Source organism: Macrobrachium rosenbergii, chromosome 30 (genome assembly GCF_040412425.1).
Source record: "Macrobrachium rosenbergii isolate ZJJX-2024 chromosome 30, ASM4041242v1, whole genome shotgun sequence".
NCBI lineage: Eukaryota > Metazoa > Arthropoda > Malacostraca > Decapoda > Palaemonidae > Macrobrachium > Macrobrachium rosenbergii.
This window is the reverse complement of record NC_089770.1, coordinates 7,980,762-7,998,500: the sequence shown is the minus strand read 5'-3', so window position 1 is coordinate 7,998,500 and position 17,739 is coordinate 7,980,762. Positions and strand designations below refer to the sequence as shown.

The window sequence follows — 17,739 nt, the reverse complement described above, 5'->3', positions numbered from 1 at the left end:
TATATATATATATATATATATATATATATATATATATATATATATATATATATATATATATATATATATATATGTATATATATTATGTGTATATATACATATAATATATGTATACATATATATGTATATATTATATATACTGTATATGCATATATACACACATTTAATACCGCTCATGTACACACGCATTCACACATATGAAAGTAAATGAAAGTAAATTGCCTTTAAAAACTGGAAAATTCCAGCTTTGCAGTCTCCCTCATTCGTAATACATTGCCATAATCCACATAAAACAACATAAATAACAATCCGTGTTGGTTTTGTCGCCATTACACCCAGACACCTGTAACGCCGTAATGTATTCTGGATAGTTTGGTCACTGATACGTACCATAAAACTATGACTTGCTTATTTATGCAAGTTTTTTTTTTATGTCTTGTATATTTTACGAAAGGAAATGTTCATTTGAACATTTGTGCTTTCATATCACCGTTGCACCCTGTGACTTTCTGAGAAATGTCACATATGGTTAGGTACGATTTCTGTCGGCACAGTTACTGGTGTTTTTAGAGAATTTTTGTATGTATGTATGTATGTATGTATGTATGTATGTATGTATGTATATATATATATATATATATATATATATATATATATATATATATATATATGTGTGTGTGTGTGTGTGTGTGTGTGTGTGTGTGTGTGTGTGTGTGTGTAATTATTTATGCATTCTACAATTGTCAACCTTTTTCCTCTTATCCACTGAGTGGAAATGTTTTCCAGAGCGTGTTACCATTTGGTGACGCGAATAAAAACCCCTTTATAGACAAATTTCGCTCTAATTGCCAGCCCCTTCCGCCCCAAATGGCGATTTGAGTTGTTCTGCGAACATTATGTGTGATGAAACTCCCTGTCTGCGGTTGTAATCGTCAATCTGATGAGGTCGTGTAATCTCGCACTGAGGTAAACTACAGTCATTTATTTCATATTTTATTTTTTTTTTTTTTTAAGCTGGGGGCAATAGAGCGGCGCTCTTCAATAGCCAGGTAAATAGGTGAACGGTTGGGAAAGGTGTTTTTAAAAGCCTTTTATTCGCTCCGTGTTTAATGGCATCATTGAGTAAGTGAATTAGAAGAGCTTTGTATTTGTGATTTGATATTAAGCGGTGTGTGTGTTTGTGCGTATGTATGTATGTAATGTATGTATGTACAGATATATAGATATATATAATATATATATACATATGTATACGTATATATATGTATATTATGCATATTCGTATTGCAATCATCATTATGCAACATTCTGTGCAATTTTAGAAGTGTTGCAGTATATATTTTGAAATTTTGCGCCACTCATCACAATTCACGATTTACGTTTTATGCTCAGAGGCGAAGCTTCCTCGAATATGTGTTCTGAACTCTTCAGGAGAGAGAGAGAGAGAGAGAGAGAGAGAGAGAGAGAGAGAGAGAGAGAGAGAGAGAGAGAGAATCTTACCTGAAGTTAAAACATACACATTGGTTCCACTTCTTCTGGATTCTGGGCAATTACCTCTACACAGAGAGAGAGAGAGAGGAGAGACAGTGCGAACATCGTTACCTGCGACATGTTCGACCTTTGACCTTGACTCCCATCGCCTTGACATCTGGAGTCAAGCCAAGGCAATGTCGTCGGTGTCTTATCTTGAGTTTTATCGAGTTACTCTTGTTTTATTGAGGTCTTTCCGTGATCACGTAGCTGTTTCCTGGTCTTTTTTTTTTTAAGTTACTTAGACATTACAATATTATATTTATTTACTGGTATTTTATATATATATAAAAGTATGAATATATACACACACACCGCTACCATGAGGTCTGCAATATTGAAGTAAATATTGTAGATTTTAAAAGTCATATTTAGAGGTATATTTGAAAATGAAGTTAGATTAGCAGAATCCTTATATATAAGAAAACTAAACCCTGCTATAAGGTTGGACTTGTACGGCTTCCCTTTGAAGATTTAATATTAATAATGTTTGTACGGAATTTTCGATTTTTATTGTAAATGTTTTATATATATATAATTTATATATATATATATATATAGAATATAATATATATATATATATATATATATATAATATATATATATATATATATATATATATATATATATATATATTATATACATATATATATCTTCCTTGATTCAACTTTTAAAAGAATGATATGTAGTTACTGTTGTCTTTTGTTTGGCTTTTTAAAAAGAAATATTGTTAATAATAATTTGTAATAATAATAATAATAATAATAATAATAATAATAATAATAATAAATATTGTATTTAGGAAAGAAAAATGAAATAATACTTCAAAGAGGAATCTTGCGAATTCAGTAGCAACAACAATAATAATAATAATAATAATAATAATAATAATAATAATAATAATAATAATATTGGAAAGCTAATTAATGGGAATATTTTTCATTCGTAAGTGACAACCTCAGCCAGAACACCCGGTTGGTCCCACCATCACAAAAATCCCCCGGAGCCATTTCCCGGTCTTATAAATTTTGGCTGTTCCTTGCGGCTTACCGAGTTTCCCATACCCAGGGTAGCAAATGCCCCCGGGCCAGGGGCACTCGTGTCGGCACAAGAGTCATATAACCCTTCAGGGTGGAGGAAGAGGAGCCACCATCTTCTGCGACCTGAGAGAGAGTGAGAGAGAGAGAGAGAGAGGACAATTTATTTCGTATCTGTTTCATACGTAGTTAACTTTGGGTTGCAGCTTCCTTGCTTGTCACAAGACTGGGAGTGATTAGGCGTTCGATATTTTTATATAAATATAATTTATGGATGTATAGGCAGAAATTGCCTAATACTCATTATTTCAATCCAGTCACTGAAACTGTTTATCAGATCCGACATAAAGTGGCAACTCTTTCTTAAATTTATTGTTATTACTCTTCATTAAAAATGTTTTTCAATATTCATGAATTTTCAATCTAATCGTTGAGTCTGTTTTGTCAGATCCGACGTAAAGTCTCACACCTCGTAAATTAAATTAATATAACTCTTCATTAAAAAATGTTTGTCACGGAGACCTGACATTTCTCTGTCACCTCAGGAAGTCTCAGTATCCGTAGATGTCTGAGGTAGGTCATCGACACCTGTGATTGATGGCTCGGCCGTATGTGCCACCCGACCCCTTTAATTGATATCCTGCTGACAGGTGTTTCCCATCCTAAGGTATCTTTTTGATTAATGACATAAGGAAGACCTCCCGAAGACAGTTGTTAATTGCGACTGTGTGTGTATGTGTGTGTTTTTTCAGACTCTGCTATTATATATATATATATATATATATATATATATATATATATATATATATATATAAGATATATATATATATATATATATATATATATATATATATACTAATGACTTATTCTCCATTTCGTGCCAGTTTCATTGTTTCTCTCTCAAAGTTCCTTGGTCTCGGGTGTTTGTAGGTCGACTTGTCACGGGTGAAGTCGAATAGAGTCTGGAGGAGGAGGAGGAGGAGGAGGAGTTGCTTGGCGGCGGAGAAGGGTGGTGCCTTTTTATGATCGTTTTTTGAACTTCCGGCACGTCTGTGTGGAATTGCAGCGAGTAGAAGTTGTCGCAGCCTTACATTGCGAATCTTTCGTGCATCTGATGTGTCTCGCCGCTTCTCGATACGTTTGCGTCGCTAGAACTCTTTTAAGTGCAGATGGTTTCGGCATGTTATATTGGAAGATTAATTTTTTTGCAGTGCGTCGTGTCGCCACACGTTAGTTTTCACACATTTTGCGATGCCACATAGAGATGATAAAATGTTTTAATGTGTTTGTTCTCAAGAGGTCATTTCTAGGACAGTTTGTCGCTCATGTTAGAATGAAATATATTTTGAATGTCGAGGAGGTTGCAGTGTAAAAATAATTTTTAATTTTTTTATTGATTAGTTTAGTCAGTGTTTTATATATATATATATATATATATATATATATATATATATATATATATATATATATATATATATATAAGTATATGTGTGTGTGTGTGTGTGTGTATATATATATATATATTCACAACTCTGTTATAACGCAGTGTCAGCTAATGCTACAGAGAGAGAGAAAGCAACAAAAGTGAAGCAATTACTTTAAATCATCCTGGAAGCCTCTTCCAAATCACCCTGGAAGCCTCTTCCAGTCCATAGAAAAGAAGTGGCCAGGGCGTGGAGTCTCTTAGTCTCCTCTCCATACCCAAGGAACCAATTAACCAGAGGGGTCGTTTACCCCAATTCTGGGGGCCCGGAGTCGAATCCCGGGTTGTCGGCCCGGCCTGCTAAATAAATGCTAATGATTCCAGCCGTAAATAAAACTTGTGCCACACACAGCCTGGCATTTGTAGCTTCTTCCTCTTCTTCATTGTGTTGCTCGGATCTCTCGCCCTCCTCTCTCGCACTTCCGTCTTGTTTGTACACGAGTAAAATGGCCTGCTTACGTCTTTACGGAAAGCTTATTCTTCATCCGTGAACGTACTGTGCTGGGATTATACGCTTTGAGCCTTTGGGGCTAATGCGGGTTACGAACTTGGCCCCCGGTGATTTGTAGGCCTTATTTGGATTTCTCAAGGAAGTAGGCGTAGGCAGAATTGGTGAGTAAGTTTGCTTACATATATATTATACACACACGTGCACGACAGTTCACGTAGATTTCATTGCTAGATAAAACCAGTTTTGAAAATCATATCCACCGCTCTTACAGAAAAGACTGTAGATAATCATTATCATATCAGCAAGTGCCACCCTAATTATGCCGACGTATGTGGCGCATATTTCGTTCCACCACAAAATCTTACCGAGTCTCTCTCTCCCTTTATAGCGATAATCAGCGTAACAAACGTCTTCCTCAGGGAAAATGGAGTTATTTCACACATCACTCCGCACAGTGCATTGTTTCGACGGTGAATTTGAAGAGAGGAAGATCTCTGTTGAAGGTGTGACATTATTATGGCTGCTCTTCGCTTCTGGTGCCTTTGTTTTCCTCATAACCGGGCGTTGACTTTTTGTCGTCTTCTTAATCGTGTATAGGAAGTTGTTCGCTTTTCTTCTTATTTAAAATTTGGAAAAAAAAAAATAATCATTATTTTAAAAAAAATGTTTCCGTTCTATTCTGTGAAGAAAGAGAGAATTTTTTTCTTTTTTCCCGAAAGCACAGATTTGTTTCCTGTGTTCGGATTTTTTTTTTTGGAGACTGCGAAAAGAAAAAAAATTATTTACAACAAAAGAAAAAGGTTCCGTTCTATTCTAACTTTGTGGATATAGAAAACTTTTTTTCTTTTTTCAAAAGCAAAAATTGTGCCCGTTATTCAGAATTTAGTGTGAAGACTGCAAGTGTAAACGAGAAACGTAAACATTGTTTGCTAATTTATGTAAAAATAGCCCCAGTTGTAAATTTATTTCTTTCATATAACAGATCCTGTTTGTTGCATTTATAGTGAAGTGTTTTAACTCCCCTATAAATGCGCTTATGTTAACGGATACATATATCAAGCATCACTACAATCGTGATATAATCGAGTTAGAAAATTCTCTCTCTCTCTCTCTTTGAAATTCCAGTATGCCTCTGTTGATCTAGGCAATGAGTTATTTACCTTGTTGACAGTCGACTGGTGTGGGTCTCAGTTGGGGTGGAGAGGAAGTAGGCAGCAATTCGTCGAAGTGTTTATTAATATATGATTTATAACTGGAAGGCCTCGATGAGGCAGTGCTCTCTACATCGCGGCGATGGAAACCCCCCCCCCTCTCTCTCTCTCTCTCTCTCTCTCTCTCTCTCTCTCTCTTCTCGATGTCTTAAATTATCCCAAGAATATATCAGCAGAAAACGAAGCTACATTCTTCGAGTCTCTCTCTCTCTCTCTCTCTCTCTCTCTCTCTCTCTCTCTCTCTCTCTCTCTCTCTCTCTCTCTTCCCATTGTCTCTTGGAAGCAGTATTTATTGATATGAGCCGTGGAAGTGGGACGCTTCCATTCCCCCGAATTCCTCCTGAATTATTGTTATTTCTGCTCCTACTCCCTTTTCATTCTCCTCTCTTTCTTTTTCATTTATTGACCCGTTCTTTTATCATATTTTCTTCCTGGCTTGCGCCATGCGTGGCGCCCTGGTCTCCTAACAGAAACTTGTTTGTTTGGCTTTTTGTGATTTTGGTTTTCATGTATTATTATGCTTTTTATTATTATTTTGGTTCTTGAATTATTTCATTTATTCGGGTTATCATGAAGATATTTGATTTTTATTTTATGCTTTTATCATTCGTTGTATATGTTTTCACTTTTACCTTTAAAGCTTCGTATGCAAACATAGAACGTGGGATGAATTATTCTGCAAGTTCTAATGATTATTTAGTATTAAAATAGATTAAACGCATACGTACTTTAATACTTTAATACAAATATATATATATATACTGTATGTATATATATATATATATATATATATATATATATATATATATATATATATATATATATACACAATTTTTATTTTTTTTTTTTATGTATATATATATCAGGAAAACTTGAGTTTTCGAGCTCCATACATTTCGTTCTTATTACGACCATCGTCATCGTGGTTCGCGTTGTTCCCATCTCCCTTGCAAAGTCATCCCCGCATCGCAGGACTTGTATTCTCATGAGTGGCACAGCGTCGTCGTCCTCCCGTTCTCCCGAAGGGTGGGAACTCGTCTCCCTCATCCTGTGTCTTGTCCTGACCCGCTGCTACGACCTCCAACCCCTTGGGGTTTATCCTGAGGCAAACAGGGCCACGAAACCCTGAGAAATATTTTTTGATCAAGCGTCAACATTCTTGCTCCGTGTGTATTTATTTGTGTATGTTTGTGTGTATGTGCGGTGAATCTGTAGCCTCCTTTCAGTGTAAAGCTTTGTTTTATGTATGTATGTATGTATGTATGTATGTATGTATGTATGTATGTATGTATGTATGTATGTATGGATGGCTTCTATGTACACATACATTTTAAGTTTGAACATGTTGCGTCTATGTCCATACGTGTTTACGATGAATGTCAAATTTTGTCAACATGCAGTTGCAGGCGTGTTTGCATATGTATGTATATGTATGTATATATATATATATATATATATATATATATATATATATATATATATATATATATATATAGATAAATATATATTACGGATGTATAACAACTTTTCAAGTTTAGAGAACATATAAGGCCGCATATACCAGGCAGGAGATTATGTTAATCAGTGTTTTGAGGAGAAGAAAACATTACCGCGGGTGAGAGACCAGTAGTTAACCCGAGGTCAGGAATTCATTCCTCGTTCCCAGATGCTTTAGGAGGGATGCTTATACCACCTCCTATTTTCTTCTTTTTTTTTATGTATCCTTGACAGGAAGTTGCACATTACATTGATGAGCCCCGAGATCTGATTCCTCTGGGCCACCGTGGGAATGGCACGGAGAGGAGATGAAGTTAAAAGGAACTAAGCCATTTTTTTTTTTTTTGTCATAGAGAAAGAAAGAGAGAATATGTCTTCAGGGTAGGAGAGGAGAGTTGTTCTTTTATTGCACCTGTGTGCGAAAAGAGATTGATTGGCAGGACTCTCGGAACAGTGTATTTGTTTAGTGCATTTTGTTAAACTATTAAAGTTATCATAATTCTTGGCTTTTGGTATCGTATTTTTTTTGGGGGGAGGGGTGGTGGTAATCATTTTATCTCGCGTAATAATGAGGTACGTTAAATGGATTGTTTTTTTATTTGCATTACTCTGTATACAGTAGCCTGAGACATAAAATACGCAACTTAATTTGAAGTCTGAATTAGATCTGTTCACTGGGGGAGACCCCACGCTGGCTCAGAAACAGCATATTCTGCCAAAGAAATTCTGAAACAGTTTGATATCAGAACTGCTTACTCAGAGAGTTTCAGTCTACAAAAACATTTAACACTATAAATGGTGTAGTCATTTTACTGCTAGTTAATTGTGGAGTTAACATGTCATGGGTTCTTCTATATTCATTTACTTTAAATAACTTGACGTGTTCGTTTATTTAATATTTGGGTGAAAGTTTTTGTTGTATGGATTCTGTCTCTTTTATTCTGCTAACAGTGGGTAGCTTTAAAAAATATAAAAACAATTTATCACTGCCACATTCATACACTTCATGCATATACAGTACTGTATATATATATATATATATATATATATATATATATATATATATATATATATATATATATATATATATATATATATATATATATATATATATATATATATATATATATATATCTATATATAAAATTTTATTCTTGTGTAGTAACAGAAGATAGATCAGCTGTACAATCATTGTAAAAGAAATGTTTGTAACAGATGACTGGCTCTCTCTCTCTCTCTCTCTCTCTCTCTCTCTCTCTCTCTCTCTCTCTCATTTAATATATCTTTGTTTATTTTGAAAGGCTGTCAGGAGTGAGGCCTCCACAAAATCCTGTGCAGGAATGTTGCTGCAACTCGCAACTCCTCTTTCGAAAGGTGTTTGTGTCGTCTCCGCCCGCGAGACACTTTGTCGCAACGCCATGGTTCTACGACAAATCACCTCCTTTCTTCTTCTCTCTCTCTCTCTCTCCTCTCTCTCTCTCTATCTCTCTCTCTCTCTCTCTCTCTCTGAGTGCTGATTTCTTGGAAAACACTGGACAATAATCGCTTTTTGTTTACTTAATCGAGGATAACGTCCCTGTTCAGGAAACTTCCACAACTGTAGCTCATCTGCCCGCGAGCTCGTCCAGATGAAATTGCAATAAGTCAGTGTTTGGGGGCACACCAAAGGCTTTTCGGAAGACGCGTATGATATATTGAAACTTGACCAACCATGGTAGCCTTTAAAGAAACTGCCGATTGAAGAATTACCCGCATTTGAGCTATAAGAGCATTATGAGAAACCTCATAAAATCCCAGTTTTCTCTCTCTCTCTCCAACGCCGTCTGAATTAGTGGCTGGTATAAGAAAACTTTAAACTTCAGTCGACATTTCTGTAACGAAAGAGGATTCATTAGCTGCCGGAAATCTAAACGGTATTGGTGTAGTTAAGCGATGAAAAGAACGTATTTCTGTCATGAGCCACTGATGATAAACGTGTACTGTGCCCAGATACAGAAAGGTGATTGATAAGGGCTCAATTACGACGCGTATAAATGCCTAGTTTCAGTATCACCTGACCTGTCAATCACCCTCAAAATGATCGCTGATCAGTTGCGAATGTCAGTAGGTTCTCCCGTATTACCTGGCTTTTACGTACATCAGTATTTTCCTCCAGACTGAAAACAACCTCATGAATAGCCCCTTCTAACGCTCGCCCCTCTTTTTTCAGAGATTAAAAAGCTGTTCCTTAGACCAAAAGAAACAAATGCAGGCAGTCGTCAAGATTATATTTTCCTGTAAATAGCATCCGTGGAAAGGGAGTGTCTTGCATTGCATTGGCTGGTCTTCATCCCGTCTTATTCTGGTTCGGCCGTTTGTTTGTTTTTCTTAATCGTGCATCTGGAAAATGGAATCCCCTGTAATCCGGTTAGAGACATAGGGGTATTGTAATCCCCTGACCTCTCCGTTCGGAAAACTAGTTTGTGTGACACACTTTTCAACTGTGTCATAAACTTTTGTACAGTGTATTTTGAAGAATTTCATAATATCTTCATTGAGAATATGAGCCGCAGAAAGTTGCCTGCCTTCTTACAACAAAATTACTGGTATCATAAATCATGCACAGAATAACCGTCAGTTCATTCAGACACTTTTTTAATACTTATACGACCTTTTGCCTCTTTGATTAAAATGTTGCGTTTATTTGTTGTAGACTTTCTTGATGTTGTGTGGACATTTTAGTACCTGTTAATGTGCCTTAATGGGAGCATTTTGGGCAGTTTGGTAATAAAGCAATATAATTTTCAAGTTAGTTCCTGATTTTACGGAGGCTGGATATATATATATATATATATATATATATATATATATATATATATATATATATATATATATATACATAATATATATATATATACTCTTATATTATATATATATATATATATATATATATATATATATATATATATATATATATATATATATATATATATATATATATATATATATATATATATATATATATATATATATATATATATATATATATATATATATATATATATATATATAATTTGTTTGCAGAAATGAGTGTCGAGATGTTTGGTGGAACGCAGACTAGAAAACGAGATAACGTATATTAAATCATGAATGAAAATTTTCCCTTTATACTTTCGTTTGAAAGGGGTCAGTGTAGCTATAGTACCAAATTTGTTTTCTCTTCACTTTCTGGTTCCTTGACATCTTGGGCGTATAGTAATAACTAATAATAATGGTAATAATAATACTTATTATTATTATTGTATGATGCAGAAGATTTACATCTATTATTCAACGTAATACAGGTATTTTGTTTAATTTTTAATAACTTCAATTGTCGGTTGCGCAATTTTGCCCCTCTCTCGTTGAATCTTGTTCTCGAGCCTTTTATGTGAGGCAGTTTATTTCCATTGCACACGTAATTGTGTGCTGATTTCCATTATTATTATTTATTATTATTATTATTATTATTATTATTTGTAGTTTGTATAGCAGGAAAACTGATTTCTGTTTTCTTGTGGCCCCATCATTATTACTCATCGCTTACTGAAATTCCCGTTCTTTCCTTTTCTTACCCGTTCCTCCAAACAGTTTCACATGAGCGTGTCAACGTATGACTCATCCTCATTATATGAATGAGTAACTCACCTTGGCAGGGGATGAGGCCGCGACTCATTGCGGTGGTGGATGTCCTACTCAGAGTCCTGAGCACCTTGACATCCGGTGGGCCGGCAGGACCCACTAAACTAAGTGGGTCCTGCCGAATGCTCCTTCTCTTTCTCCTCGTTTCCACGTCTTCCCTTGACATCCCTGTAACCCCGACCCCCTCCTCTTCTTCCTCCTCCCTCCTCCTCCTCCTCCTTGCTTCAAAGGACTCCACGAAGGATAGGTCTGCAGGATAGACCAAAGGGGTCGAGACCTTCCTGCAGCTGTTGTTTGTCTGAAATTTCTATTTCCTTTCTCAGGGTAATGGCAGCGATATCGGTACGCGATGGGAAAGTTGAGTGTCAAGGTTATGTTCTTTTAGGTTTTAGATTTTTTATTATCAAGGTTATTCTTTTAGGCTTTAGAATTTTTTTGTTATCAAGGTTATTCTTTTAGGCTTTAGAATTTTTTATTATCAAGGTTATTCTTTCAGGCTCTAGAAATTTTTTATCAAGGTTCTTTTAGGCTTTAGAATTTTTTTTTTTTATTATTATCAGGTTATTCTTTTAGGTTTTAGATTTTTTAAGGGAAGCACATTTGGAAATACTTCTCTTCATCAACAAAGTAGCTGTGTATATATCTCCTTTCTCGCTCTAATATGAGGGGACTCGGAAGTTCATTTATGCTACATTTATTTGTTTCGTTCAGTCACTTAAAGACAGCGGGGAGTTTGTTCAAAGCTTGTGCAAGATTTCGGTGCAAGATTGAATCCCGTGCAGTCCACAGTGGTTAGGTGATAAAAACACCTGTTTAAATCTCTCTTCTCTCTCTCTCTCTCAAGAGAAACTGGAAGTAGAAATTTGATCTTGTAGGTATGCTTTATCCTTCTTCGCTTTTGCCAGGACTGCCATGAGTATAATGGAACAAATTAGCCTTACGAAAAATTTTAGACCATGAGATGAATATTTTCGAGGTTCCTTTAATAGAGAGAGAGAGAGAGAGAGAGAGAGAGAGAGAAGAAAGAGAGAGAGAGAGAGAAACAGGAATGGTTTCACCCATGTGTTGCGAAGATTATTTTTATCATTGGTTTTGCATGTTTGACTTGAGAGAGAGAGAGAGAGAGAGAGAGAAACTAAGGGAATGGTTTCACCCATGTGTTGCGAAGATTATTTTTATCATTTGGTTTGCATGTTGACTTGAGAGAAACTAAGGAATAGTTTCACCCTTGTGCTAAGAAGATTTTTTTATCATTTTGTTTGCATGTTGACTTGAGAGAGAGAGAGAGAGAGAGAGAGAGAGAGAGAGAGAGAGAGAGGAAACTTACGATGTCTGTATCCGCACAATCACACATAACGACGGTTTTTTAGTGACTTGTTTGAATGCGGTGTAGCATTTTGGTTAACCACCTGTGGTATTGGTCAAGGATCGGCTATGCTGCCGCAGAGACCGCTGATTTCGTTGCTCAAGGTCTTCCCAGGAGATCAAGTTGTGGAGGAGCAGGAGATGGAGGCTGCAGCACATTCGCTCCATCACTTTCAAATATGTTTTGGGCAGGCCAACACTTATGCTTAAATGGAATAGTAATCTATAAACAGTAACAAATAAAGTCTTAACTTACATTCGATTTGGGTCGATTTTACAACAGTTTACGAGGTGAACAATTTTAATGTCCTTTTTTAACACCTAGTGTGTATAGTTTTGCCAATTAGTAAGTTATATACCGAGAATCGTTTAATCTGCGAATATTTTTTTTGTTGACGATCATGCATATTAATAAAATAGAGACCTGTGCAGGACTATCATGCCTGTAAAATTTCCGAAGTCACCATTCTTCAATTCTCATTCAGGTCACTTAGCCAATTCTGCCCCCGAGGTCAGTGGAAGGTTACGCGTTTTTGTATGACCTGTTTTGACATTTGGGATGGGATGTACTTATTGGGGGCCATATAAATCTCAGGGTAACTTTGAACTAACGCCGTAATGACCTTCAACCTCTTCTAGAGATTTAACAGTTACAATCTGCTGTTTCTCTGGTGGAATTCTGCCCCTTCCAGGAACGGGAGGGGGTTATTGACTGCAGGGACTATTCGAACCTGTTTTGACACCTGTAGAGGCCGTAAGAGGTTCATGAATGCGTATCACTACTAATTACCCACCATCCTTCACACAACCGCTGTCGCCACCCGAGGCTCTCTCTCTCTTTTATGGTTTACTTGCTTTTATGTGGATATGAGCAAAGACCTGGTTTGAAAAGGCAGGCTAGCAGTCTTAATGATAATGCGAAACTGACGGATGGTCTTATGTAAGTCCACACAGCGGGCTATAATCAATATTTACTTTGTGCACAGGTGTGTGTGTGTGTGTATGTGTGTTTGTGGCGGGGGCGAGAAGAGTGTTGATGAAAAGGTTGCGTGTGGTGACGGTAGTGGCTGGGTTAAGGATTTTAAAACCTGCATTAAAATTAATCTCTCTTGATAGGTTACAGAAAATATTTATTTCTCACCAGTTAAAACTTTTATTTCTTGTGGTTGGTCGCCTAACAGGTAGAATCTGCCATTACATACGTAAGAGTGCTTGCATGGATGGGTCAGTCGAACTAATCTTTTTATGCTTAATTTCAACAAAATTAATTTGCTACCTGTATTAAATAGTTGTAAAAGTGTTTTGGAAACAATGAGTATATTAATTACGCTTTACTTTGATAGGTTAACATTGCAGTTCACATAAAAAAGGAAATGTAAATGCTTTTCACCGTTTTTGTTGAAAACTGCGCAATAAATTGCAGATATTTTATGTGTACCGTTGTGTCATGATATTTTGAAGTGCAATTTAGCATGAACAGTTCATGGTTGGAGGAGGACTGGTCTAGTTAAATAGTTTCTATGTTAATATGAGATCAAAAATGGTTTCAGAAATCAGGCTTGCAGCAGTAATCGATTATGGTTCACACACTAACCCATTTCGGTTTTATGCTAGTGTAGTACTTGGCCATTAAAAGTTCCTTTGAGATATTGAATAACCAGAGAACTATATCACACAAAGATACTATTCCTAAAAAGGCAGACATTAAATGGCTATGGGAAATTGTGATTTTGTCTTGCTGTCTTTTCGTATGCAAAAACTTCACGAATGGACTACCAGGTGTATGAGTTTCTCCAATGACTTAAAAATAAGAGGAGGACGATGATAGTGGGCAGTAATTCCAGTGGAAGCTGTGACCAGATTATGGAATGATCTTGCTAGTCATGTAGTTGAATCATTAGAACTGCAAAAGTTTCTTGGTGTAAATGCTTTTTTTTTATAGCAAGCTGGCATAAGTTTCGTTTCATAGTTTATTGTTTATATTGTTTATTTTCTCTGTTATTCATATTCAATATTGTTCTCATTAATATTTATTTTTCTGTTTCTCTTTTATAGTACAGTACATTCTGTGTTTTTTTTTTAATGCAATGGGCCACTTTCCTTATTGGGGCCTTGGGGTTTGTAGCTTTCTGCTTCTCCATTTAGGATTGTAGCTTGGCTAATAATAATAAACCTGTCTGCAAACATGTGAGAGTACAGGAATCGGGGGGGGGGAAGTGTCAGTTCAGGAAAAGCAGTTACCAAACCCAGCAGTCGACAATGGCTGGTCTCCACAGAGTAAAATTGGAGAAGTTGTGATGTGGCAGTTATTTAAAAGTCTTAATACATTTTGTTTGCTTTCAGATGTGAAACAGCTAAATTTTAGAGTTGCTGAATACTCAGTTCTTTTACTCATGTATCTTTTCTTTTTGTTACAGAGATTAAAAGAGGAACTTGTGATTGAGCGCTTCCATCCTGTCGTTACACCCAAGGGGCCTGAGTTGATTGTGGCTTATGACGAACACGTCCTCGTCAATCATTTTAAATTTGGTCTTGTTTATCAGAAGGTTGGTCAGACCTCAGAAGAGCAACTTTTTGGAAACAGAACCAACTCACCGGCCTTTGACGAATTCCTCAATCTTATGGGACAAAGAGTGAAATTAAGGGAACATGAAGGGTAAATAATTAACAATTTTGATGTTCTGTTTATGAAGTTACAAGAATGAAACTTTTATTTATCAGAATTACTATTATGCTGCAAAATAGAATAAAATCATATAAACCACTAACTGTTGTTGCAATAGTTCATAAGATCCCTTTCAAATCCTCAGCTTTAAAGGTGGCCTGGACACACAGTTTGGACAGACTGGTGAAGAGAGTGTCTATGAAGTTTTCCGTGAGAAAGAAATCATGTTCCACGTATCAACATTGCTCCCTTACACTGAGAATGATCCTCAACAGTTACAGAGGAAAAGGCACATTGGCAATGACATCGTTGCCGTAGTATTCCAAGAGGATAACACCCCTTTCTCTCCAGATATGATTGCCTCACATTTCCTCCATGCTTACATTGTCGTTCAGGCCATTGATCCGTGCACATCCAACACAAAGTAAGTTTAACTTCCTTAGATCAAATGCAGTTCCCTGAAACCAAATTTAGGTTAAGCTACTGTAGTATAATTTATGACTTGCAAAGAACTTTATGTACACAAAAATTTTACTTTTTTTGTAAGTTGTGTGTAATATACAGTAGTTTTCTTTCAGTAACAAGTCAGTCTTATAACTGTAATAATATACTGCACTAAAATAGAAGCATAGCTATGTAATTTACATGTATTGTTTATTTATGTATTAAATGTTCTCAGGTACCGTGTTAGTGTCACAGCAAGAGCAGATGTGCCTTTCTTTGGACCAACTCTTCCATCGTCTGGAATTTTTGATAAAGGACCACAGTTCAAGGAGTTCATCCTTACTAAACTAATAAATGCTGAGCTTGCCTGTTATAAGGCTGAGCGATTCGCCAAGTTAGAGGTAATGCTTGCCATTTTGATATACTTGTATATGCACACTTATTTCACAGCCATGATAATGAACTGTATTGTGTTTCTGTATCGAGTATAAAAACTTGCTGCTGCTTTACACATGGTACTTATGAAACAACTTTGAACTATCATTGAATTCTAATTCTGTTCACAGTGCTTTTCAATATTAAATTTAAAGTCACAGTAAGACCTCATTAATCCACCCTTTATGGGTTAGCCAAACTTAGTTCAGTACAGTAATTAATATTGCAGAGCTATAAATACATTAAAGGTGTAAACCCAATAGTTTTATCCCATTTTATCACATTTCAAAATCAGACCAAACACTAAGTTATAAACCATGAAATGTGATGTTTTATTTTACATTAGGCTAGGCTAAGGTAGGGTACAAAGTTTTACAGCACACAGCATGTTGTACAGTATTTAATACTATGCCATACAAAACAGTACAGTGATTATTGTATATTGCCAAGTTGTAGAGGCAATAAAGGTTTTATTTACACTTCATAAAAAGGAAGAATCATATTGTTGGTTGGGGTGAGACATGAAACAAGCTCATCTAAAATGTAGGTTCTTTATTAGGTAAGGTTACAATATAACAAGGCCAATACATGTGAGCAACTGAACTCGGAGAAGGGAAGCGACATACTGCTGGGCATTGGATTTGAATGTGTTCGGTTGCCACTCATCCACGTACGAATACAGTTACCACTTATCAATACAAAATGTTATATACATGGGAGGTGAGAATACGTTATACAAAGACAAATAGTGCATGTTACATATAGAGTATAGTATCTACACGTGCTGGATGTAAATAAGTGTCGAATGATTGAAGTATCTTTCTAACCACCTAAGGTTCTGATGACATAAAAATATTCCAAACCATTTAGACACTTCCCTGAATTTAGTGAAATGAAAATTTTACCACAAAACTTTCATTGCTACCATGTATATTGGCATTCCCCATATTTCTCTGCTGCTTGGGCAGAAGATCTGACTTTTTCTCAGTATATGATCCCCAGGTAATGACAAAAGGCAGTCTCTTCATGTGTAATGATGCCAACCATTGAGATCAAGTAGATTTACTGTGTGCAAGCAGCCCCAAGCTGGACACCATGGTGAATGCTTCAAGGGCTATTTCCTGGAGGGCAGATGGATGGTCATCTGAAAATATGTATCCTTCATATCTACCGAAAGTATGAAGTCACCCTCTCCGATAGAATAAAAAAAACATGGAATGAGATGTTTTCAATCTTGAATTGAGTGTAATAAAGGTCTTTTCCAATGGAGAGAGGTCAATGGCTGTCTTCAACCCTCAATGATTTCTTACCAAGAAGCCAATTGTAAAAGGCTGAGAACAAGTCAGCTACAGCTTCTAGTGCATTCTTTCCCAGCATCACCCTCATCTCTGCCAAAGCCAGAGCTTGAGATATCTTAGAGGACAGGCCTGCAATAGGATCGGTTTTTGAGAAAGGGGAGGTCAATGACCCTTGAAAAGTGGAATTTAACCATCCCAAAGGACACGACTTTCTTGTGGCAGCTAGAAAAGAGAATGGGGGTTACCCAAAAAGCTGGGAACATTCCTGGCCTTTTCACAAGGAAGGAGAAACCTGAGCTCTTGTTGTGGTTTCAAGGAGGTCTGAGCCTTCTGATACCAGACACAGAGGGAAAGGCCATCCCTAAAGGCTTGGCGGCAGCACTCTGATATCCCAGAAGGCATGAAGGACAGTGAGTGGTTGATCAGTATCCCAGTCATCAGAACACCTGTTCTCCACTGCTTGCTGAACTTTACTCTTTGGAATACATAAAATGGAACTTAAGACTGATCCGTTTCGCTGAGGAAATCTATTCAGGTGAAAATTATCAGGAAAAGAACAAAATTATGAAACGTCTTCTTAGGACAAACTTTGCCCATAGGATCTGTGGTCAAAGAAAGGTCCATGCTTTTCCTCCTGACACCAACAGCCTTTAGCCCTTTGCC

General features: G+C 36.3%; 1 protein-coding gene across 1 annotated transcript in view; it reads left to right on the top strand.

The window, feature by feature from the left end:
* Positions 1 to 17,739, top strand: part of LOC136854991 (rap1 GTPase-activating protein 1-like) — a 493,378-nt gene that overhangs the window by 469,587 nt on the left and 6,052 nt on the right. Inside the window, exons 10-12 of the mRNA XM_067131671.1 lie at positions 14,652 to 14,890; positions 15,045 to 15,323; positions 15,579 to 15,744. Of these exons, the coding sequence (XP_066987772.1) occupies positions 14,652 to 14,890; positions 15,045 to 15,323; positions 15,579 to 15,744 (684 nt within the window). The remainder of the gene's footprint in view (positions 1 to 14,651; positions 14,891 to 15,044; positions 15,324 to 15,578; positions 15,745 to 17,739) is intronic.